The 23344-nt window shown below is 55.4% G+C and overlaps 1 protein-coding gene across 3 annotated transcripts in view; it reads left to right on the top strand.

The window, feature by feature from the left end:
• The first annotated feature begins 8320 nt into the window (after window positions 1-8320).
• Pax7 (paired box 7) overlaps window positions 8321-23344 on the top strand; it is a 99420-nt gene continuing 84396 nt past the window's right edge. Inside the window, exons 1-4 of one of the 3 annotated variants that reach the window (XM_005409803.1) lie at window positions 8321-8493; window positions 10986-11221; window positions 11765-11891; window positions 12847-12981. In XM_005409803.1, coding sequence (XP_005409860.1) covers window positions 8409-8493; window positions 10986-11221; window positions 11765-11891; window positions 12847-12981 — 583 coding nt within the window. In that variant the 5' untranslated portion in view covers window positions 8321-8408. Of the gene's footprint in view, window positions 8494-10985; window positions 11222-11761; window positions 11892-12846; window positions 12982-23344 lie in introns of all 3 variants that reach the window. The other 2 variants (XM_005409804.1, XM_005409802.2) reach the window with 2 other exon arrangements.

The raw sequence follows: 23344 nt of genomic DNA, 5'->3' as shown, positions 1-23344 counted from the left end.
TTTTGGGAGAAGGATTCAACTGCGTCAATCAACATTTAATAAATGCTCAAATTACTAAAAATAAGTAAGTAATTTGGGGGGGTGCATACCAATCCAGGGCCTCACACATCCTCAGCATGTTCTCCATAGCTGAACTACACCCCGACTCACCCCTATACTTTTTTAAACCCTGCCATCTCCCCGCTATGTGATCTGAAAATTTATCCAATGTCTCTGGAGCATTATTTACTAATCCATAACTTGAGGGTACAGGTAGCTACTTTGTGGATCTGTGGGAGTATTAAATAGCCAAGTATGTGAATCACCTTTCAGTTTGGTATGGTATTATATATCTGTAATCCCAAATATTCAGAAGGCTGAGGCAGAAGGATTGCAAGCTTGAGATAGACCTGGGCAATTTAGCAAAACCACATGCCAAAAAATAAACTTAAAAGTGCTGAGGGTGTAGCTCAGTGGTAGAATGCTTGCCTAGCATGTGTGAGGCCTTGGGTTTCATCTCTAGCCCTGGAAAACACACACACACACACACACACCTTGTAGAGTGTCCCACTTATAAGTACCAACTCACTGTCATTATTATTCTTCTTGTCACCGTTGCCTTTGTAAACCAGGGACATTTTCTACAATACACCCATGTGTGCCTGTGTGCATGTGTGTGTGCATGCACGCACACACACACACACACACACACACACCCTTCAGGAGAGAACTCAGTTTTCAGGCTCTTCAGGCCTAGTTTCTGAAACTCAGCCTTGGTGGGGGGCGGGGCGCCCAGCGAGCTGAGAACGACAATCGCAAGTGGGGGGAACCTCTCTGCAAGGGAACTTTTTGATCTGCTCTAACTGCCACTATAGAGAATTAGATGGAATTCATTTTTATGATGAAGGAATTAATGGTTATGGAGAGAATCGGGTTCAGGTGGAAGACTTGAATCCAAAGAAGGGAATAAAGCCTTGAAATTCAAATGAAAAATTACTATATAAGCATAAAGGAAACCTATTTTACACCTGTAAGACTGAATGTATAAATATGAACCAACGGCTCCCTCTGGGAAACGGGGATTGTGCTTTTAATTCACCTAGACAAATATGCGGTGCACTCTCCCTTCCACCTATACATGTCAATGAAGACCAGGCACCGCCAGAGCTCCTGAGGACCATGGACCCACCCCTCCTCCCTCTAGCTGCGCACCTGCAAGCCAGGCAAAAGCCCTCTGGCGTCCCCAGAAACCCCTGGAAGGCAGGGGGTTACCAAGGCTGCAAACTCCTTGGTCAAGGTCATCTCAGAGGCTCCTTCCCAGCACCAAGGTTCTCTGGCCCTAGATTCTCACCCACCAGGACTCCGCATGGTGGGTTATAAAATCCTGAGGCCATCAGAACATTTCAGCTTCTTTCATTCATTCAGGCACACCCTTCTGCGTACCTACTATGTGCCAGTGTCCCTGCTTAGTGCTGGAGATCAACACCAAGGGGAAACTGAGGCCATGGGAGGAGAACAAGGGCAGGCCTCAGAGTCGTCGAGGTTGACGTTGAAATCCTTTTACCACCACCGACAGTTGTTTGACCTTGGGTCAGTCCCTGGGCCACCCCAGCCTCCTCTGTAAACAAAAGTGGTAAAGTCCACCACACAGGATGGCTTTGGGGTTCCCAGTAAATAACCAGCACAGAGTACAGACTCTTGAAAGGCCAAGGCCCAGAGGAACGTGATTGTTCAACTCAAACACCCACTGCACCTCCGCAGAGATGCACAGGAACCGACCCGGGGACTGACTACCAAGGAAGCCCCAGGAGCACTGAGACTGCAGACCTCATGTCAGACACGGGCTTCCATGCCACTCCCATCCCTGCACCTGAGGACAGACCAGCCTCTGTCAGAGCATCTTTCCTGTGCACAGCCTCTCACTCTCCCATGCGCTGTGAGGTTGCTCTCCAGGTGACCCAGGAAGACCAGCGGACAAGTGACAACAAATCCCTGGCAAGAGTCAGGGTGATGACTCCCAGTCTTTTCCCAAGTCCAGATTCCTGTTCATGTTCCAATCATTGATGTCTTCCTTTGACCTATGAATATTTATTCACTGAGCATCTCCTTCAGCACTTAGGGTACAGCAATCCATACACAGAACAATGACTCTTGCTCTCGTGGTGCTTCCAGGAGCTTCCAACAAGATCTCTGCTCCTGTATCCTCCCTCTTGAGTGGACCAGGATTGAGGAGGGGGCTTTTCCGGAACATAAGGAAGCAGGAACCTGGAAACCAAAGAATCCTGGGCTGGGGATTTAGCTCAGCAGCACAGCGCCTGCCTGGCAAGCACGAGGTTGTGAGTTCGATTCCCAGTACCAGAACTGCCCCCCCACAAAAAAAGAATCCCAGCACCACTGGCTTCTTCTCAGCAATAGCAATGAGCTAATATGAGGTAGAATATAGGTAGCACTGATCTTTACTTCCTTATTCCCATCCTACTCCTTACCTCAAAACCCCCAGGGGATCTGGAGCAAACTTTCGTCTGGGCTTGTGGGCTTCTCTGGAACCCAGTTGATGCCCTGCTCCCCTTTGGTTTGTTTGATGAAAAGGCTTTGTTGGCCCTGGTGGAGCAAGTCTGTAATCTCAGCAATCAGGAGGGTGAGGCAGGAAGATTGCCATGAGTCCAGGGCCAGCCTGAGCTACACAGTGAAACTCTGTCTCAAAAAAAAAGCAAAAGGCTTTACTGGTGCCATAGATGCTCAGCTGTGATAAAGTAATTGTCCAAGGGCAAAGTCTACAACCCATTAATGCTGGACTTGTGCAAACTGAACTTGGGAAAGTGATCTAAAGAGGCCTGAGCAGGCAGCCCAGTGCGACCTGACGCTTGGTCTTTTGTTCAGGCTGCCGAGAGCCTGGGAGGAGGCCTCCCTCCCTTGGCTCTCAAAGGGTGCCAAGAAACAGAAATCCCCGTGTCCACACCCCACCTGGGATCTGCACGCACGCACATGCACCAGTGTGTGTGCATACGTACACATGCATACATGTACTCACATGCTGTCATGCAACTGTACGAGGACACAACACACATGCTCTGCCTCACATATGCGTCTATACACACTGCAGTACACACACTCACCTCCAGCCGGTCCATCCCCTCTAGGTCACTGGGGCAGGAGGGGAACTATTCTCCCCTTCCCAGGAAGGCTCCTTGTCCACTCCAGAAATGGAAAAGTAAGGGGATCTCTAGGTACAGGCAGAGAAGAGGTTGATCCAGATATCAGAGTCCATCTTGTGAAGTGGCCAGGCCATGACCCTGGCAGCCAGTGGTAAAGCAGTTAGCAAGAGAGACAAGTAAGGCCAAGAAGAGGAAGCCCTGCCGAACTCAGTGTGATGGAGGACAGCAGAGGCTTCTGAGTTACCACCTGGGTCCCCCTTAAGCTTGAGCCTCCCTGGTCTTTATTTCCAGAACCTTAGGAGGCAAAAAAGCTCCCAGGACCAGGCTGGGAAGAAAGAGGAAGAGAAAGGGAGAAGAAGAGGGGGGACCGGAGGGAAGTAATGAGAGGAAGAAATCAGGGAGGAAGAGGTGGAGGGTGTATGAGGCAATCTGAGGACAGGGAGGAAGAGGAAATAGGAGAGGAGGCAGAGACTGGGAGGAGAAGAGGCAAAGGAGGAGCAGAGCGGAGGAGGGGCGGCCCACCTGAGTGCTGTAGCAGTGCAGGCCCAGGAGAAGCCTGACTACCACTACTGTTTTCCCTGCCTTGAGACCTGGAATCCCACCCAAAGCATTTTATTTTCTAGGGAAAACAAACATGCCAAGCAAGAAAACAATTCGCCTTTCCTATCCTCCTCATCAGGTCCAGGCATGTATTTCAAGGTCCTGCTTAGAAGAGCACTACTTCCTAAAAGAGAAAAATAAAATAATCATAAAAGATCCGAGGAAGGGGTGAAGGTGCTCTTTTCCAGGGGTACCTCTTCAAATGTGGCACCCCCAGAGGAATTCCAGCTTGGAAACCGGGGAGCATCCAGGGAACACTTTATCCTGGGATAGCCCTCTGCTCTCCCCACCCTGCACCCCGCCTCTTACACCAAAGCTTTGCTGACTGAATCATTGCAGTCTGTCCAGGGCCAGTGTCTCTCCTCTCTCTGCCGCGCAAAGTGGGCTCAGAGCCCACAAAAGTGCAAAGGGCCTCCCCCAAATCAAAGCCCCTGGCTTTTCAGGTGGATTTATCACCCTGTAAATAAAGATTTATTGGGTAATTGCTTTCAAAAAGTGCTCACTGTGAGGGATCTGAAATAAAGAGTGTCCTCTCCCCTTGGCAAGGTGAAGAGGCCCTGGTCATTTGGGAACAGGGAGCCTTGGTTTGGTGAAGGTTGAGCTTCCTATCCATCCACACTGCCCACGCCCCATTCCAGGGCTCACCCCACTTGGGATCCTGCTCCTCCAACTTGGGCCGGTTCCCTTCTCTGTCACTGGGTATAGAGGAGTCAATTTGGAAACCTGGGAGTAATAATTTCTAGGAGTACTGCTGCTGTTCTTTTTTATTTGTTTTTTTTTTTTATTTTTGTTTTTCTTCCAGTACCAGGAATCGAACTCACGACCTTACTCTTGCCAGGCAGGCACTGTGCCAACTGAGCTAAATCCCCAGTCCCTGTTGTACTTTTTTAAACAAAGAAAAAGTTGTGTGTGTAGAGATTTCAGAGCAGCCTTGGAGAGGTGGAGGTCGGGGGCCACTGACCAGGCCATCCAGAAGGGGGTGATTCCTGGGGGGCTGGGAGAAGCTGGGTCTACCCAAAGATCCACTTTTAGAACAAGCAGAGGGGGAAGGAGAGGGGCTCCTTTCCCAAGGTCTTTGCTCAACCCCATCCTGACCACAGGATTGTCCCAAATGGGATGGCGGCGTGAGTTCCAGCCCAGAGAGCAGCAGAGGCTGGTACATACCTCAGGAAACCATGGAGATGAGGAGGAGGGCAGACAAGACTGACAGCGTCAAAAGAAACCAGCCAGCACTGGGAGAAGTCAGGAGAGCAGGAGGAAGACAGGAAAAGGGACAGCAAAGTCAAAACAGAGGAGACCCTAAGATGAGTATGCAGGCAGAAAGAGGCAGACTAGGAAATGTGTGTATGACAGAGAGAGGGAGGGAGGAAGAGAGAGGAGGAAGAGAGAGGGGAAAGGGAGAGAGCAGGCACAGGGTAGAGGGAAATCTTTTCGGGGCAAATCCTGCACAACGCATACAATCAGGCATGAGGCCGCCCTCACACAGGCGAGCGGTGGTCCTCGGAGTTGATTAGTGACTGCACAGGCAGTGGATCTGGGCAAGAGAGTTCGCTAGCTAGCGCGAAGGAGAGGAGGGGGAGAGCTTCTCCTCCTACCCCAGCTGCAGCCGCCCCAGTCCCCAGGTGAACCCCCTTTCCCCTGCTGGATGTGAAATCGCCATTTCACCCCGCCACACTTCTTAATTGTTGCAAAAATCATTTGTGAAATTGGTCTCCAACAGGCGAGAACCGCCACGCTCATTCTGACAAACAACCCCGCCGCCTCCCCCACGCAGCCCCACCGGAGCCCACGGGATCCCCAAGCCGCGGAAACGTGGGGTTGGCAGCCAGGTAGCCCGATGTGGGCCAGAAGTGGACCCACTGCAGGGTCTTCCGAGGCAGAGGGTGGGGTTTCACCCCAAAGGCAAGGTGGCCTTGGTTTAAGATGTAGCTCCCAGTTCCCTGGGTGGGAGAAGCAAGAGTGAGAGGGCTGCAAAGTCCATGCAGGGGGCGGAGCCCTCCAGCCTGGGCACCTGGGTGCATTCTGGGGGTCCACTGTTGCTGGGGGGAAGGTCTGACCCTAACACTCACATCTGCCTGACCTGTACCAAGAGCCACACTAAGGCAACATAGATAAGACCCCCGGAGTGGACACATAGGCAGACCTCCTCTTAGGCACCCACATTTACTCAGGCTGACCCAGAGGGGCCTACACCTCAACATCCACAAAGCAGAGGAGAGGGGCTTTAAGGCCTGTCATGAGGGGGAACTGGTGATGACCAGATGAATGGATCAATATGCATGTGATGTGCATTATACATTTTATACATACATACACATATAGGAAACACATGGCCACCTACAGGGGCCAAGGCAGGTCAAGCAGCCCGGTAGATTACCATCTTCCCTGGACATACACTGGGGTTTGAAGCTCTATCTCTCCACCTCTTTTGGGAAAGGACCCCCATAACTCCAGCAGCCTGGCACCCTGATCTAAGCAAGATATCCCACTCCTCGCCTTCACTTTTCCAATGCCACGATTACCTAGCCTGCCCTGTTCAGTTCTTGAAGCTTGCATTTAACAATGTTCTCAGCAGCGCCTCCGACCCCCATTCCTGGGAAGCCCCTCCAAAGTCTGATAAGCCCTGGTGCTAGGAGAGAGGGTCTGTCACATGCAGAGAGGGCAAAGGTCACAGGTGAGGAGGGGAGGAGAGGGGACACACTGGGGCCAGCCTGCAGAGAGACCCCCAGGCCAAAGTAAGACTCACTCCTCCTCCCGAAGAGGGCGGGCAGGGGGCGAGTTTGAGGGTTGGGTTTATTTTATTGTATTTGGCCTCCAGCGCTGAGCCAGAGACGCTCTTTCCCGGGGGGAGACAAAAGGCCTGCAGTTGTGGCGTCCTGCCCCGCTGGGAGGGCGTTTCGTCCCCAGGAATCCGTGTCCTGAGTGTGGAGCCACTGATCACCCTGACCTCCGAAAGCCCAGAACTGTGGGAGCTCAGATCAAGTCCCCACCCCTGACAGTCTAATTGGGGTCCCCAGAGCTCCCCAACAGAGAAGCTGAGTCGGTCCTAAGTTCTCAGGGCTCCCTCCCAGCCATCTCACACCCCTTTGCAGCCCAGACATTCCGTGCAGCCTTGCTGTGAAACCTGGGAACACCCAACTCCCCTCCTGGAAAGAGGTCCTGGATTGTGGCCTGGTGACCTGAGGGGTGGAGAGAGGACGTGCGCCCCTCAACCTGGGCAGACCCAGTCTCCCGAGCGGTACACCCAGATAAGATCGCTCTGGGTTTCTTAACACCTCGGGAGGCCAGACAAAAGCAGGCACCAGGACTCTGACATTATTTCAGTCACAATCCCTCCCTCGAAGTCACCTCTGGCCCTTTCCGGGGAAATCCTACCGGAGGACATTTCAGAGTGTGTGAATGAGAAGAGGCAGAGGACGTGAGAGACAGAGCGACTGTGTATTCGACCCAGGGAGGCCCGAGGATAAGCATGATTCCAGGAAGCGCCCGACCCAGCGGAGGCTGCTCCTGCGGACCCGGGACAGCCTGGAGCAGCCTTGGCGACCCGGGGCTGGGGACCCGGTGGATCCGGCCCATTCATCAAAGGAAGGCGCTTGAAGAAAGTTGGCCCCTCCCCTTCTCTCGGGACCCCAGCTCCCAAGGCCTTGCTCCCCGACGAGCAGTTCAAACTCTCCCCCCACCCAAAAAGGAGGTTGACCCCAGGGAGTAGAAAAGAGAAGAAAAAAAAAAAAATCGTTGGCGATTTCTTTTCGTTACTGGTCGTTCACTCCCTTCCGTCCTGGTCCCCTTCCCTCCTCATGAATAAAAGCAAAGTCCGAACCTATCAGATCTCTTCGGCTGCCTCCTCCTCCTCCTCCTCCTCCTCCTCCTCCTCCTCCTCCTCCTCCTCCTCCACCTCCTCCTCCTCCTCCTCCTCCTCCTCCTGCTCCTAGTCCTCGGACAGTCGAGCACTTTCGCACAACTTACCCAGCTGATTACTCGCGCCCCCTCGCTTTTCCTCTTCTCTCCCCCAACCCAGCCACTCCCTGACGCCTCCCCTAGAGCCCCGACCCCCGAGGAGGCGCCCTTTGCCTCCTCGAGTCACCTCGGGGACGGGGTGAGCGACAGAGCTGGCGCGGAGGGCGCGGGGACAGAAGGCGTGGAGAAGAGGGAGGGAGGGAGCCGGAGCGAGCAAGAGAGTAAATATATAAATAAATACGAAAAAGAAATCCACTCCGCGGCGTCTTGGCTCGGGCTCGGGAACTTCGGCCCGGAGCTCCAGAGCTTGTCGCCCGCCACCAGTGCGAGGCCTGGGCCCCGATCCCGCCGCCGCCGCCGGCCTGGTCTCCGGCTGCGCCCGGGCGCATCGGCGCGCACAAGCACAACTTGCAGCCTGGCCGCGCCGGCGGAGGCGGACTTGGGGCCGGAGTGTGTGTTTGTTTGAACTTCCTCGTCGCCACCGTCCCTGCCCCCAACCTCCGCCTCCACCTCGCCCCCCTCCCCAGCTTCTGGACGCGCAGGACCGCAGCCGGGGTGGGGGGGTGGGGTAGGGAGCGTGCGTGGAGGGGAGGGGGAAGAGGTTAAAAAAAAAAAGAAGACGAAGAAGAAGAAGAAGGAAAGAAAGATCGCAGCGGGAGGAAAGGGAGCGCCGGGAAGCGATCTGCCCACTCCGGACCGTCGCCGGCGCGCGCAGGCATGGCGGGCCTCCCCGGCGCGGTTCCGAGGATGATGCGGCCGGCTCCGGGGCAGAACTACCCCCGCACCGGCTTCCCCCTGGAAGGTAAGCGCGCCCCGGCTCGCCGCGCCCCACCCGAGATTCCAGGTCTGCGGAGGTGGCAATCATGGGGCGCTGTGGGTACGCCGGCGGCGGGAGCTGCGGGAGCCCCCTTCTTTTCTGATCCAAGTCCGAGCGCGGGACCCAGGAAGTTTCTGGGGCCGACACTTGCGCGCTTCTGCGTGGGCTTCAGCGCCCCGCGGCCTCCGCTTGGCAGGTCGCGGCTGCTGGCGTTTCCCCACCGGGTGGACTCCAGGTAGATTTCGGCTCCTCGTAAATTTCAGGTTCCTGCGACTGCCAGGTCTCTCCACTGTTTTCAGACTATTCTTTGCCCGTAGTTCCCCGGCTGCCTGGGCTAACCGGCTATCGGCTTTCTATGCTTGTTTTGAATTGTTCTTCCCACCCTCCTGGGATGGTCTTCCGATCCCTTTTATTTCGAAATACCATTAATGTGTGACACTTGATATTTCTAAACTACGAGAGCTGTCCGCTTCTTCCAAAGCAGCTCTCAAAACGCTCCAGCTTTTCGGCCTGGAAACTAACTAGAAATAGTGAATTGGAACGATATTTTTTTCCCCAGAAAAACTTTTCGCCCGGGGTTCCCAACTCAGCAAATCCCCCGAAGGAAAACCTCGGAACAGCGAGAGGGCACGGCAAAGTCCAGATCCGGGAAAAGTGTTCATTTTGCAACGTGTTCTTCCCAACTATCCAGTGCAGGGGGAGAGCCAAAGGCAAGGGCGGCGGGCGGGTTCCCGGCTACACAGAGGTCTGGGAGCGAAAGGCCAGATCCTTTGCTGGGTTTTTTTGTTCTTTTCTTTTTAAACGCACGGAAGGCCTCCAACCCCGTCCCTGACGGATCATCTGGCTCCTAGGGGTAGATAGCCCAGGGTGTCTTAGAGAAGCCCTTAGATGTGTGTGTTACTTTTTGTTTTTTAATTACTCTTCTTGTAATTGTAATGAGCCCCTTGTGCGTGAGGCTGGGGAGAGGTGGCGGGGAGGGGGTGGGCGGGCAGGCAGCCTGCGATCTGGGGAGGGGGCCCTCGGGCCGCAGGACGGCGTCGGGTCCCTGAATTAGACAGAGGCGAAGAGAGCGGCTGCGTGATCAAGTGCGCGCGAGCAGCCACGCAGGCGGAGAGCGCCCGAGCCCAGGGATTTGCCGTAGCACCCTCCTGCAGCCGATGCTAGTAAAACAGGCGGCTGAGGACGCGCGGCGGATTAGGACAATATTTGCCCAACATGACGCAGAATACTGAGGAGAGCCGAGTGCCGGTCGCTAAAGAGGCTCTTGAATATAAAGTTGGGCGCTCTAGAGCTCTCCAGCGCTAATGGCATATCCCGCCACGGAGACCGAGTGACTCTGACTTGGCGACGCACGATTTCTGATTAAATCTGAGGGTGGCTTCAGACACCTACTTTTTACAAAGAGAGGTGGGGGGACCAGGAGAGCGAGGGAGGGGATGGTAGGAACAACTCTGCAGCCAAAGCCTCCTCTCGCCTCCTCCCTTCCAATTATACTGTCAGCTCCCTCTACTCGGGCGGCTGTGAAATTGTTCTAATCTTCCAGATCTCCGCAGCCGACGAGTCCCCAAATTGGGGGGATCGAGGCCGGATTAGTGCACCGGGTGTCCCCCAACCCTCTGCGAGCAAATTGTGTAGACTTTACATTAAGGCGAGCTGTGCTTTCTCCTCTCCCCGGCACGCACCAGCGGCGCTTGTCTTCCTGGTTCCCAAAGTCACCCACACCCTGGGACTCTGGCTTGTCTCGGTGAGCAGTACCAGCAAGGACAAGGATGGTCCCTGGACTTCAGAGACCAAGCGGGGTATTGTGCAGATTGCTGACAGTGGAGTGTGTCCTCAAATTGTCCCAAAACGAAATTAAAACTTTGAGAGTGGTTGGAAGTAAAGGGAGCCCCCGAGGGACCTCGAGGTGCCCCTCCGAAGCAGCAGCAGCAGCAGCATGTCCCTGGTCCCTGAACTTGTGCCCGGGCTGTTCAGCCTTGGGTAAGATCCCTTTGCTGCTCAAGCCAGAGCTGTAACTGCTACTAATCAACCAGCATTTCCCAGCCACCCATGAACTGGATCGGTCAGGACTCCTGGGAGTATGGAATGGAATCGATGGGCTACATCTCCCCAAGTCACTCGCCCATCTGAGAGGCAGGCAGATCTGTGGACCAAGCTGCGGTCTGAAGAACGGAGAGCCATTCCCCTAGAGCCCCACCAGGCTCTGCGCTCTGCTCAGGGGCACTCACGAGCCCCAGGTGTGTCCTCATCCCGGCAGTGAGGGACAGTGAGGGCTTGAGGTGAGGGGTGTATGTGATGTGGCCTCCTGACATTTGTTTCCCAGACTCTAACCTCCAGAAACTTCCTCAGATTTGAAGACCTGGGAGATTTGCTCTCAGAGCGCTTGGGGCTTGAACTGCTTTGGTCTGAGAGTGTAGTCACTGTCTCTTTCCTGTCCTTACCCTGTGCCCCTCTCCATTTTTGTCTCGCTTCTCTAGTGTCCACCCCACTTGGACAAGGCCGGGTCAATCAGCTTGGTGGGGTCTTCATCAACGGGCGCCCCCTGCCTAACCACATCCGCCATAAGATAGTGGAGATGGCCCACCATGGCATCCGGCCCTGCGTCATCTCCCGCCAGCTGCGTGTCTCGCACGGCTGCGTCTCCAAGATTCTCTGCCGCTACCAGGAGACTGGGTCCATCAGGCCTGGAGCCATCGGAGGCAGCAAGCCCAGAGTGAGTGTCTTTGCCACAGAGGCTGGCAGCAGGCCTTGGCCTGGTCTGGGGGCCTTTGGCTGCAGCCTTGTGTCATCCAGCAGCACGAGTGCCTTTAGGCTTCAGAGAGAGTGTCCCAAGTCCCAGTGTGTCCCCACTAGTTTCTCACTATTCGAATTTCTCAGAGATGGGGATAACTGAAGTCTAGGCTGTCCCAGACCTTCAGACCAATGAGTCATGTCTGGGGATTGTCTTTACATCTGCCCCAAACCCCCTACCACCACAATGGACCATGGGATATCTCCAAGTCTTGCCCGTGATGGTGAGGGACCCTGGAGTGCCTACTTAGGTTTTATTTTATCATCTATCCCTGCCTCTCCTCACATGTCATCCTGAAAGCCAGAAAAGGGTTGCTTGAAAGAATAGGGACATTGGGGGGGGGGGCGCATGGTGACCAGAGCTACCCGCCTGGCCTGGGACTTTTGGGAGGTTGGTATTAAAAGTATCTTCCTTCCCCCGCTCCATCTTTCCACTCCTGCTCTCCTGCCTCCACCTCTGAAGCAGGTGGCGACTCCGGATGTGGAGAAAAAGATCGAGGAGTACAAGAGGGAAAACCCGGGCATGTTCAGCTGGGAGATCCGGGACCGGCTGCTGAAGGATGGCCACTGCGACCGCAGCACGGTGCCCTCAGGTGAGAAGACAGCCCGAGCCCAGGAGCTTCATCCAGTCTGGCGGGGCTGGGGCCGGAAGGGGAACAGGAGGACTGAGGATGGGTGACAGGGACTTGGAGGAAAGTTGGGAGGAAAAGAAAGCAAGACGGCGAAGCAGGAGCTTAAAAGTGAAAATGGAAAGAGACAAGGGGAAAAGTTAGGAGAGAGAGGAGAAAGAAGGAAGGAAGGGAGGCATAAGGGAGAGAGCAGGGATGGCGGGCAGGCAGGAGAAGAGGAGGGAGAAATACAAGGAGGGAAGAAGGGAGGGAAGGATGCAAGGAGGCAAACAGCTGGAAGGTTAGGTGAAAAGAAGAGGCCCTTGGAGCTTTCTGGGCGAAGTGGCCTAGGGAGAGGGACCTGCCCTGGAAGGGCTGAGATCCACACACCTGCTGGAATCCCCTTCTCCAAGTTAGCCTTTCTGCCAGTGAGTTCCAGATGTAAAGATCCCAAACCATGGGGCCCATGGGAGGGAAAGCTGTGTGTGTGTGTGTGTGTGTGTGTGTGTGTGTTTATAGACATGTCCTTGCAGGGCAAGGTGACACACCTGAGCATGGGCTTTGCAGCAGCCAGGGTTGGGGGTCCTCTGGGGAGGCCTTGGACAGTGGATTCGAGTGTTGAGTTCATCTAGGGTGTGGGGTGGTGCAAGGCACAGGAGTGTGTCAGGGTGTGTATGGGAATGCACAAGGTGGGTGACTCTGCCAGTCTTTTGGCCCCGTGAGAACCCCTGGAGTAAGCCCAGTTGTGACCCCCAGGTATGACTGGGCTCTCCTCAGTCCTGACCACTGAGTAGGTACAAACGCTTAATGCCTGCGTGGGGATGGGGGTTCTTGTGTCAGCCAGGGGGGAGCACAATGACTTTGACCCAGGGGTGCAAGCCTCCGAGCGTTCTTTTGCTCCAACAGCTTATACTCGCTCTTTTGCCTTTGAATTTCTGAGGTTTAGTGAGTTCGATTAGCCGAGTGCTCAGAATCAAGTTCGGGAAGAAAGAGGAGGACGACGAAGTGGACAAGAAGGAGGAGGACGGCGAGAAAAAGGCCAAACATAGCATCGATGGCATCTTGGGCGACAAAGGTAGGGAACTGCAAGGGCCGGCGGCGCGCAAGCCCGCGTTTTCCCACGCTCTGAGTGCGGGCCTGTGGCTCACTCCACCGCCCCCAGAACGGCGGCTAGGCTTCAAGCGGAGAAGTCACAGTCCGAGGGCAGCCGGAGCCTCCCAGGCCCCTTAGGTCCAACCCCAGAGCTGGTGCGAAACCCGTGTTCCCTTTGCGCCTCTGAGCGGGACACTGGGCTGCGAGGGTAGCGTGCCGTGCACCGCGGCTGTGCAAACCTCCGCGCGCGCCTGGGCTACTCTGGTGCGTCCGTCCTCCGGGTTGGCGTTTTGGCTGCTACTCTTGATGTCCATCAATTATTTATAGGAAACCTGGGCAAGGGGGAGGGGGATGCCAAGGATGGAGGAATCGGCCCGCGGCTCCCTAAATGAATTTGTTAACCAGACCCGCACAGGCTCTCTAAACGGTCCCTTGAAACCCCGCCTGACAGTTGACTGACCGCTGCAATCAATAAAAATTAGCCGGGCCGCCGCCTGACTCAGCCCCGCGTCGCAGGGGCAGAGCGGGGGCGGAAGGGTGCTTTCCTCTTTGGCGTTTGCAGGCGGGGCGGGGGTTGAGGCTAAGTTCCCAGACTCACTGGGTCGTTGGGTCCCAGTGGGGGAGAAATTGCGGCGCCACACACCCTCTCCCACCCTGAGCATGGCTTCAGTGCGGAGCTGGAGGCTGAGCCCAGCAGGAAGGCGTTTATTTTCAAGCGCCTGCATGCCCGCCGGGGGGACCCGGACTTGCTTTTGTTTCCCCACGGGAAAGGTTGGAGAGGAGGACGGGCGAGCCTTTCCTCACCTCCTCCCTGTGCAGCTCATTTTTGAGACTTGCTGTATGTGACGTGAGGCCACGGACACAAGTGACAGTGGAAGACCTAAAGCCACAATGACTGACCCAGGAAAGAAGGCCCGGAAGACCGAGGGAGGGAGGTGTCTGACAGGGCATCGGGAAGACAGTAGTCTCGGGAACCTGAGAAGCCCTGGCTTTGGAGAAGGTGGGGAAGTGCCTTCTCCTTGTAGAGGCTTCTCCGGGTTTCTTCTGGTCTGTGCTCCAGCACTCCCAGCCCAGGTCTCTGTCCAGGGCTGGGTAGTTCCTCCCAACCTTGAAGGTGAACTTCACAGACAAAGCCCGCTTCCAAAGACAACTCCCAGCGAGGAAGGCCCAGCCCCCACCGGCCTAGTCGGAGTGGGAAGGATGGGGGGAGGCAGCCCCGAGTGAGAGCAGCTCTGAGCAGGGCGGGCTATTGACATTCATGGCCCCTAGTGCAGCCGCAGTCCCTCCTGGGACAAAAGGGCGAGGGAAGAAAGGGAGCCCACTGTGGCTGGCACCCCGCTGTGCCGGGCCTGCCAAGGCGCCTGGGATCTGCAGGAGGAGGCAGCGCTGCACTGCCAAGTAGCCCTGGCTTGGCCAGTGGGCCCAGAGTCCCGGGACGCTGTGGGGCACCCAGTGCCTTTATCGGTTCCTATTAGACAGAGACTGGCTGGACTTTAATGTGAGTGGCAGGGTCGGGGACATGAACTTGAATACTTTTCCCTGACAAGTACTACAGACCGGACACCTCTTCGGAGTTACCCCTGGGAGAAGGAGAGGGGGGGTTGGATTTACTTGGAAAGATTTCGGGCTTGTGTGTGTGTGGAGGGGGAAGACGTACATACAGTTTACTCTGCTGGAAGCACAAATAGTTAAAGTTCCTCTGAGAAAGAATAAAAGGAAAGGAGAAAGGGAAAGGACCTGTGGTTTGGGAGGATTCCTTTGATTCAAGGGATTTTAGGGCTACCAGATCTGGCCTGGGCTTCCAAAACCAGGGCGCAGGCAATTTCGATGGACAGAGGTTTTCCTTCTTGGCAAGAGAGCCAGGAAGCTCCAAGTTCCCAAGGGTTTGAAGAAGAGTCCAGCAGTTTCAGATGGGGGCAGCTGAGACCACAGGTGCAGAGTCTCGGAGGAGCTGCAGAAGTGAAATGACCTCATGCAGCAGGTCTGGTGTCCAGAAAGCCCTCCGGGTTTTGAGTGGCGGTGGATGGGGGTGGGGTTGTGGCCGTGACAGTGCGCTGGATGGACTTCTAAGCGCTTACATCTCCTCATGGGACTCGGGGCCTTTGGGTCAGCATGTGTGTGCCGCTGAGATTCTACGCGGGTGTGCAGCGTGAGCGCATATGGATGTGAGCAGGCGCTGTGACGGAAGAAGTCTCTCCATCCATCTGTGGACAGATAGCATCCGTTTCCGATTTGAGCATGGGGACCAGTCAGCAATCATCCTGATGACCCTTCATCTCTCTGCCAGGCCCTAGACATCAGTTTCATAGCCAAATTAAAGGTGAAAAGACCTCTCTGAACCTCCACCCAAGTGGTCCAGGTCCGGCAAAGCAGAGATGCCCCATGGGTAGAGCAGGGGGAGGGGGTGCGTACCCACAACTTTGTTTTGGCTTCTTGCTCTTGACAAATGCTTTCTCCGGGGGTTGCCCCTCTCATGGCAGGGAGCCGCCAAAGAAGGGGTTTAAGAGCTCTCCTCTTTAAGCGCTAAAGAGAGATCCCTCCCTGAGTCCGTTTTTCCCTATCGTCCGCTTGGCATTTAATAATGTTAAGACTTATTAGAGCTGGTAATGAAAACTGGGGCTGCTGAATAGGAAACTGTGTTGGAGAGGGGTGTAATAGCTTCCAGGCATGGTAAGAAACTATTTATCCGCAATCAGTCCTCACTCTCAGAGTTTGAAGCACAAACGTTAAGTTGAAGGGTTTTAAAGCAGATTAAATTGAGCTTTTATTTCTGTGCACTTTCATCTCTGAACAGCTCACTCTTGCTCCCCTTGGGCTGATATTCATGAGACTGTTCGTGTTTTTTTTTTTTTTTTTTTTTTTTTGTCTTTTTGAGACAGGGTCTCGCTATGCAGTTCAGGCTGGACTTGAGCTCACTTTGTATCCCAAAATAAAAAAAAGTTAAACTCATATTCCATGCATACCCACTCTTTTTTTTTTTTTTTTTTTTTTTTTTTTTCTCCTCTTATCCTTGTTAAGACTGAGTTATTAGGATTGTTGGTTGTGAGAATTCTCAGACCACTGCCGATAGGGGCACTGGCCAAGCTCTGCTCACCTGAAGAGGGAAGTGGACAGAATGGACAGCTCTGTGGCCCTGTCCACTTAAACTGTCTCCTCTTCACCCCTGTCTTCAAAGTTCAGTCCAGAGAGCCAACCAGGAGACGATCTGAGGAGGGAAGGAAAAAGAAAAGATTCTCCCAGAAGCTGAGCTCGGAGGGATTCTCGAGAGGAATTTGATAGGGATTTGCAAAGGGTCAAACCATTACTCCCAGGAGCACAGAGTGTGCGGAGGGGTGTGTGAAGAAATAAGCAATAATGTAAATAACAATAGTAACAGTAACAAACAGTGAGAACACCAAAGCCTCAGGCATCCTGCAGTGCATAAGTTGAAAGCATAACGCTCAGATCCCAACGTGGGGCTCCATATTGGTCTCTAGGGTAGGAAGCCCAGTAGGGTTAAAATTAATTTGAAATATTGAAATAAGTTACAGGAGGAGGAGACGTTATTTTCCTCTGTGGCCAGAAAAACCTAGGGGTGTTAAGAGTCCAGCAGGAGAATTCGCGGAGTTCTCTGTCTGAAAAAGGCCATTGGAAGTGGGGGAGATGCCAGGGGGGGTGTGAGTCAGATTTGTTTGTCTTTGCATTTTTCCTCAATTTATTTTTAAGGCAGTGAATTTCCAGGTGTGGAGTGGGAAATGCGAGGGAAGGGTCGGAAAGGGGGGGAGAGCCTGAAGTGCGGGTTTTAGACACTTGTAAAAGAGGTGGGAAACAATTTAATTTGGCATCAGCGATAGCTGCTAATGCGGTTTTCGGTCGTTTGCTACACTGGAGGAAGCTGTTTTGATTGTGTGTACAAGGACCTGCCAAATTTAATTAGGCTCCGGGGGAGCGAATGAATAGGGGAAGGGGGGCGCCGCTCCCCTGAGCCCACACTGCTTTTCCCCCTTCACACCTGGAAGGGACATTGTTTGTGGGATAGGTGAGCACGCGGAGAGGGAGCAGGACCTTGGGCGAGGGGGGCGAGGGAGAGGAGGAAGACAGTCCATTTATCAGGGAACGATCTGCATTGATTTAAACCAACAAGTTCCCTCCTCTGTAAATGTGTGTTTAGAGAAAGGTAATTGACACTCCACCAAATCAAAGGATTACCCCGGGTTGGCAATCTAATCAAACAGAGTCCAGGCGGGATTTGAGGCCGTTCCGAGTGGGATCAGCTTCGCATAATGGGGGCTTGGAGGAAGATGGGAGGGTGTCAGGCAATTCCCCGGCTTTAGGCAGCGCTCGGCGGTGGAGATTCAGAGACCAGAGCGGGAGGGGAGGGGCCGGGGGCTCCGCCGGGCGGTGGGGGATGGGGCGAGCGGAGGGGGTGCGGCGGGGAGGATCCCGAGGGAGGGGGCGCCCAGCGAGGGGGCGAGCCCACACTGGGCCGACAAAACTCCCCCTTTTCTTCCCTTCATCCCCCCAACCGAAGAAGAGAGGGGGTGGAGGGAGCCGAGCCTAACGAGCACCAACAATAAGGAGATAACTATTACAAAGGCAAACACTGGCGCTCGCGCGCGAGCCGCCCCACAACCCGCGGTAAATAAACAAAGTCGGCAAACTGTTTGCCAGATAAACTCGTGCCTAAATCGAGTGTGACGGGCCGGGAGAGAAGAGACAGAAGGAGATAAGGTTGGAGGGGGAATGAACGAGCATAATCTAATAGAAGACGTTTAGAAAACAAACTTTAAACAAGGGAGAACAGGGGAGCGAGCGCAGCGTCAAGATCCGCCCCGGAGAGCCGAGGAAGCCGGCGGAGGCCGGGAGGGGTGGGGGCCCGGGAGCCGCCGGCAACCGCGCGTTGTCTCCCCCCCCTCCCCGCCTTTGGGACTCCGCGGGAAGCAGCACAGGGACCCCGGGGCGCGCCGGGGAGGAGGCTCGGCTCCCGGATGGAGGATCGGCTAAGCCGAGTGGGGTCCCCCGCTGCGAGGGCGCGCAGGCTCGGCGTTCTCCTCCGGGCACGCACCGCCACACACCGGCTGTTTCAAGGCGTTTGTACCTAAAAGACTCGCGTGCGCGGCGCAGCAGTTAAGGGAATTAGATATTTACCAGTTTGAAATAAGCCTGGCTAAGAAGAGAGAAGAGAGAGAGACAGACATTGAAAAGACGGGGCTGGGGGAAGACTTCAAACGAATTCATCATTTGGAATGGTGGAGGGGAGATTTACCAGACAGTATTGGGAAGTTATTTAGATATTAATAACACATTTTCCTGAGGCGCGACCATGGCAGCCATCTGCGCTGCTCTCCGAGCTATTTGGCTGGGTAAAATATGGGCGTCTCAAATGTTGGGACGAGATAACGCAATCAGGCTAACCCTGGTCCTAAGACGGCACGGCGGCGTTAAACCCGGATTAACCTCCCCCCCACTTTCGCCGCCCCCCTCCCCTTTTACAGCTTTCCAAATTTTCAGTGGAATTTACATGGAAGGATTTTAAAGCACATATAACAGTAGCCTTAAAGCAGTAGATGATTATTTGTTGTTGTTGTTTTTTTTCTTTAAAGGGAATGTCTTTCTGGAAATGATGGTTGTCACATACCACATTATATGTAAATGATATTATATGAAACGTTTTATAGTGAGAGAGGACTGAGCAAATGAGATTTCCTTCCAGGGTACCTCTTTGGAATTCCTATTTACCATTCTTCTGTCCTCACCATAGACAAAGTTGATGGGGCCTCACTCTGTAGTCCAGTAAGGGTGCCTGAGGACAGGAACCTGAAATGTACGGTCCCGGCTTCTGCCCCAAGGCTCCTGGTCTAAGCCCGACATTGCTCACACCCGGAAAAGCCTTCCTGTCCAGAAGAGAGACTCCAAAGGGAAGGTGCTCCAGAGGCTCTGGGGCCTTGAAGGCCATGACTAAGGGGGGCACATTCCAGGAATTCCAGAAAAATAACTGCTGTTCCCCTCCCACTCCAGACTAATGGGGTAATTCGGAAACCCAGTCGAGGATGGGAAGGAGGCACTGGGAAGGTTAGGATGCCCCCCTGTTTCTGCTGACCTCAGCCTTCCCTCTTCTTTCCCCTTCCCCCAGCTCTGGCTGAAAGCGGAAAAGGTGGAAGTAAGGTCAGCGCTTTCTGACCTACTCTGGAGCGATTGGCCCCACTGGGGTCGGGCAGGGGAAGGGAGGGAACTCGCCTTCCCAAATCGAATCAAGGCAGAACGGTGACCTAAGGGGGAAACTTTGCCATTAGTAGATAGATCTCTCCAAAACTTCAAACAGTGGGGTGGGGGGCAAAAGGCAAGGCCTGGAAGGGGTCCGAGAGCGCAGGAGAGACCCCTCCCAAGCTGAAGAGGAGGGGCCTGGAGGAGGAAGAGAAGGGGTCGAGGGCAAAGGGGAGGTGGGGGCCAAAGGAAGGGGTGTAGGGAAGCGGGTGTAAAGGCGGGTGAGCTGCAGATGGGACTTCAGCCCCGGGGGAGAGGAATAGCGTCTGCCAGTCACTGGGCAGTCTTGGAGGGGGTGAGAGCAATGTATGCACCCCAAATCCAGCGCGGAAGCCCCCCAGAATATTCCGCGACGCGTAGGGTGCATGTGTTGGGGCCCCTGCTCGCCAGCCGGGCTGGGTGAGGTAGATGCTAAGGGGCCCGGGGGCGCCTGCAGTGAATTGGCCCGGGATCCCCGGGTCTGCAGGTCACCTAATGGACCCATCCGTGACTTTCTCGCCCGGGCCCTGGAAGTGCGGTGGTAGTCTTGAGCCCATGTAGAGACCAAGGGAAGGGCGGAGAGAGGCGGTAGAGAGAGTGAGCCCCGGTGACACGGAAGAATCAGGACGGGAGTATCAGAAAGAGCGCGCAGGAAAATTCGGAGTGAGAAGCGCCGGGCGCGAGACGAGGCGGACTTGGAGTTTGAGGATGTAGAAAAACGCGGAGGGGCCGAGGGAGGCTCTGAGCCGCAAAAAGACAAAGAGACCCGGTCTCCGAAAGGCTGGCCTTGGGCCGGGCAGATCCAGAGGGACAGTGGGACTTCGAGCAGAGCCCGCAGGAGCGCGCGGGCGGGCGGAGAGGGCGAGCGCGAAAGCCGCGCGGCGGCAGGGGCCAGGCGGGAGGCGGGCGAGCGGCGGCCGCCCTTTTGATCCTGCGCGGCTTCCCCTTATCAGAAGCGCTTTCGGTGACACCGGCACAAAGGCAGTTCATCATATTACAGCGCGGCCCGGCGGCTCGCTGCGATCCCGCCGCTTAATTAGAGGCGAGCGAGCCGGGCCGGCGGGGCGGGAGGGAGGCCGACCCTCAGGCGGGGGCCGGGGCTCCGCGATCCGACCCGCGAGGAACTGGCCAGAGGCAGCCCGCGCGCCTGGCGGGGCTGGGACGCGGAGCGAGGGGGCGGGGAACCCTTATTCAGAGCGTCGCTAAATCAGCCCGCCAGCCCGGGTTTCCCTGCCGCGAGAGTGAGGCTCGCCGCCTTCCGGGTTAGCAGCGCCCCTTCGAAGTTCCCCGCCTGGAGAAGGGACGTGGCGCGGGCCACCACCCCCACGCCTCTGCGGTGTGTGTGTGTGTGAGGCGTGACCGCGGGGCGAGGGTAAGCTCGAGGCGACACCCTGGGGCTGCTCCGGGTCCGGCTGGCACCCACTGGTCCCCTGCGGCGGAGTGTTCACTATCCTCCGCCGACCGCCTGCACTCCGGGTCTCCATCCGAACCCCGCGCCTCGAGGACCCCAGGAACCGAGGGGGCAGAGCGCAAACGGTAAAAGGGTAAAGGTTCTGATGTGCGTTTTACACCAACTCGCCACCGATGTGAGTCTGGACAACACACTCAGACTCTCTGGGCCTCAGTTTCCTCCCAGGAACAAACAGAATTAGGCTAAAACAACAGGTTTTATCCTGACAGGGGAATACCCGCTTTGAAAATAGGAGTTAAAAAAAAGAACCCGCCTGACACACAGGTCCTATAAGTAGAAATTTGCATATAGTACAAAGGGATCCCTGGGCTTCCTGAGGTATCAGAACCTCACTTCTGCCGTTTCTTAACGCTTCCAGGATTCTCTAGGGATGTCCTGATTCCAGATGCCCCAAACCCGGGCGAGGAGATTGGGGTGGGAGCTGAGAGCCTGCGCTGGCCACTGCTCCTTCCTTTGGCAAAGCAAGGGCAGCCGGCCCTCTTCCCGCCTCTTCTCCCATTTCGTGATTGGAAGGACCCTTTCTGGGCAGGTTCTAAGGCAAAAGTGAGCACATATGTTGTGTCCCTCCTTTGTCTGCAGCACACCCCCCGTGGGTGAATAGGTGTGAATTCCTTCATGCATTCAGTAAAAATTTTGCTGAGCACCTACTAGGCACTGTGTGAGGTGCCCAGGAATGATTCGTGGGGTGCCAAGGAGGTCCCTGCCCTGACGGATTGCTGACAGGTGGTACAGACAGAAAAGCAGCCCACGAATAGCGAATCTCAGTGCAAGTGTTTGTTGTGAGTTTACAGAGACTGCCTGTATGTGTATCTGGATGTTTGTGAGTAGTGTGTGTGCGCGCACGCGCACAAGGTGGCTACTGCAGGGTGTGTTTGGGGATGGGGCCGATTTTAGCAAGCAGCCCCAAGCTGACCTCTGGGGTCGCAGGCGTCGGCCGGCTGCGTCCTCGCTGAGCGCGGCGGGTTCGGGGAGAGACGAGGGAGGAGCGGCCGGGCCGCGGGGCTCCGGAGCCTCTCGCCTTCACAGCGCTCTTTGTCTGACAACGAGAAAAGACTGAGATCAAAGAGGCCCCGGACGCGACAGAAAAAGGGGTGGGGCGGCGGGCGAGAAAAGTAGTTCTGAAAACTCCACCCTGAACTACTTTTCTGGGGTCCGTAAGGTGGGAGGCAGATCCGGGAAAGCCCCAGTCACCAGTGATGCCGCCTTTCCACTGGGCCCTTTCCACAGTCCCAGGCCTCAGTACGGGTGGCAGGTGGAAGGGACCTGTGGCTGCGGGTTAGAATTCAGACCGCTGGTATTTAGAAGACAGTGCAACAATCAGGAGTTGTTCCCTCTCTCTCTCTCTCTCTCTCTCTCTCTCTCTCTCTGTGTGTGTGTGTGTGTGTTTGTGTTGTGTATACCTTTGTGTAGAGGGTCTGGAGCAAGCTTTCTGGATCCCTGGAGATTGCATAGACACTAAAATTAAAATGGAATTCAAACTCAAGTTTGCTTTTCACACGTCAGTGTTGGGGCAGGTATGGGTCAGAGGAAGTCCTAGGGGAGATGTGGACCCTCTTGTTGCCAGCGGAAGCCTTGGAAAGCACCTCTGTCTTCCCAGAGCGCTTGTGACCATTGACCCAGCTCTCTCTGTGGTCCGCGGGCGCCTCGACCTGGCATTGGGGCCCCCGCCTGAGCTCCTGGTCCTTGCCTTTCTCCTCCTCCCTTGGACTCCTTAAACTCGGATTTACCCTTCCCAGAGTCCAAAATTTCGGTGGGAAAAGGAATTCCAGAGAGGAGCTGTGAGGAGGAAAGGGGCGCAGCTAGAAGAAACCTTTCTCCTCTGCTCGTGACCCCCCACCCCCCGCGGGCCAATATTGCTTCCTCTGTCCTCCCACCTGCTGCCTGCAGAGGACAAAGTCAGAGCGCCCGTCTCTCCCGCGTTGGAGTTGGGGAAAAACTGATTTAGTGCATAATCCAGACAGTTGTGGAATTCGTTGGAGGTGCTCTGAGTGAACTAAGAAAGGAGGCGCTGGAACTTTCTTTAATAAATGAGGCCGAACCGCTCTTACTGCAGGGCTGGAAGCGCATTAGAGTTGGGACTTTCCCTTCCCTGACACCAAGCGGCTCAGTTGGCGCTCTGAGGGCGATGACCCTTTGCGCCCCTCCCCAAAAGACCCGATGCCTTTCCTCCCAGCTGGGCGGTGCGCTGGAATCCGAGAGCCCGTCCTATGGAGTGGAGCCCTGCAGTTACTTCCAATGCCTGAGCCTCAGTTTCCCTATCTGATGAGTGGGGATAAGAGCCGTTCCCGGCCTGCGGGGACGAAGAAAAGGAAGTCAGATTCCCGGCGGGTCCGAGGCGGGATGGAGGCTGAGAGTGGCTCCTCCCCCGCCGCCCCCTCGCGCGTTCCCGCTCGCGCCTCAATGGCCACTTTAGAAATACAAACAACTTTAGAAATAAAGTAACCAAACCCCGAAAAGGGCTTTGAAGGGCGAATGCCTGGTGGCGCTTTACTATGGTGTGGGCCGAGGCCCCGGCCTAATCCTGCTTTCATTTCCACCGAAGGCCGCGGGGGAAGCGCTCCCGGCCTCCCGGCCCCTTAGGAGGCTGATTAGGCCACAAAGAGCCCCCATTATCCTGAGAAGAAAACCGGGGGGCGGCGCGGGGGGAGCGGCC

This window comes from Chinchilla lanigera, unplaced genomic scaffold, assembly GCF_000276665.1.
Source record: "Chinchilla lanigera isolate Chin_1 unplaced genomic scaffold, ChiLan1.0 scaffold00126, whole genome shotgun sequence".
Taxonomy (NCBI): Eukaryota; Metazoa; Chordata; class Mammalia; order Rodentia; family Chinchillidae; genus Chinchilla; species Chinchilla lanigera.
The sequence above is the reverse complement of the archived record's forward strand: the minus strand, read 5'-3'. Positions and strand labels throughout refer to the sequence as shown.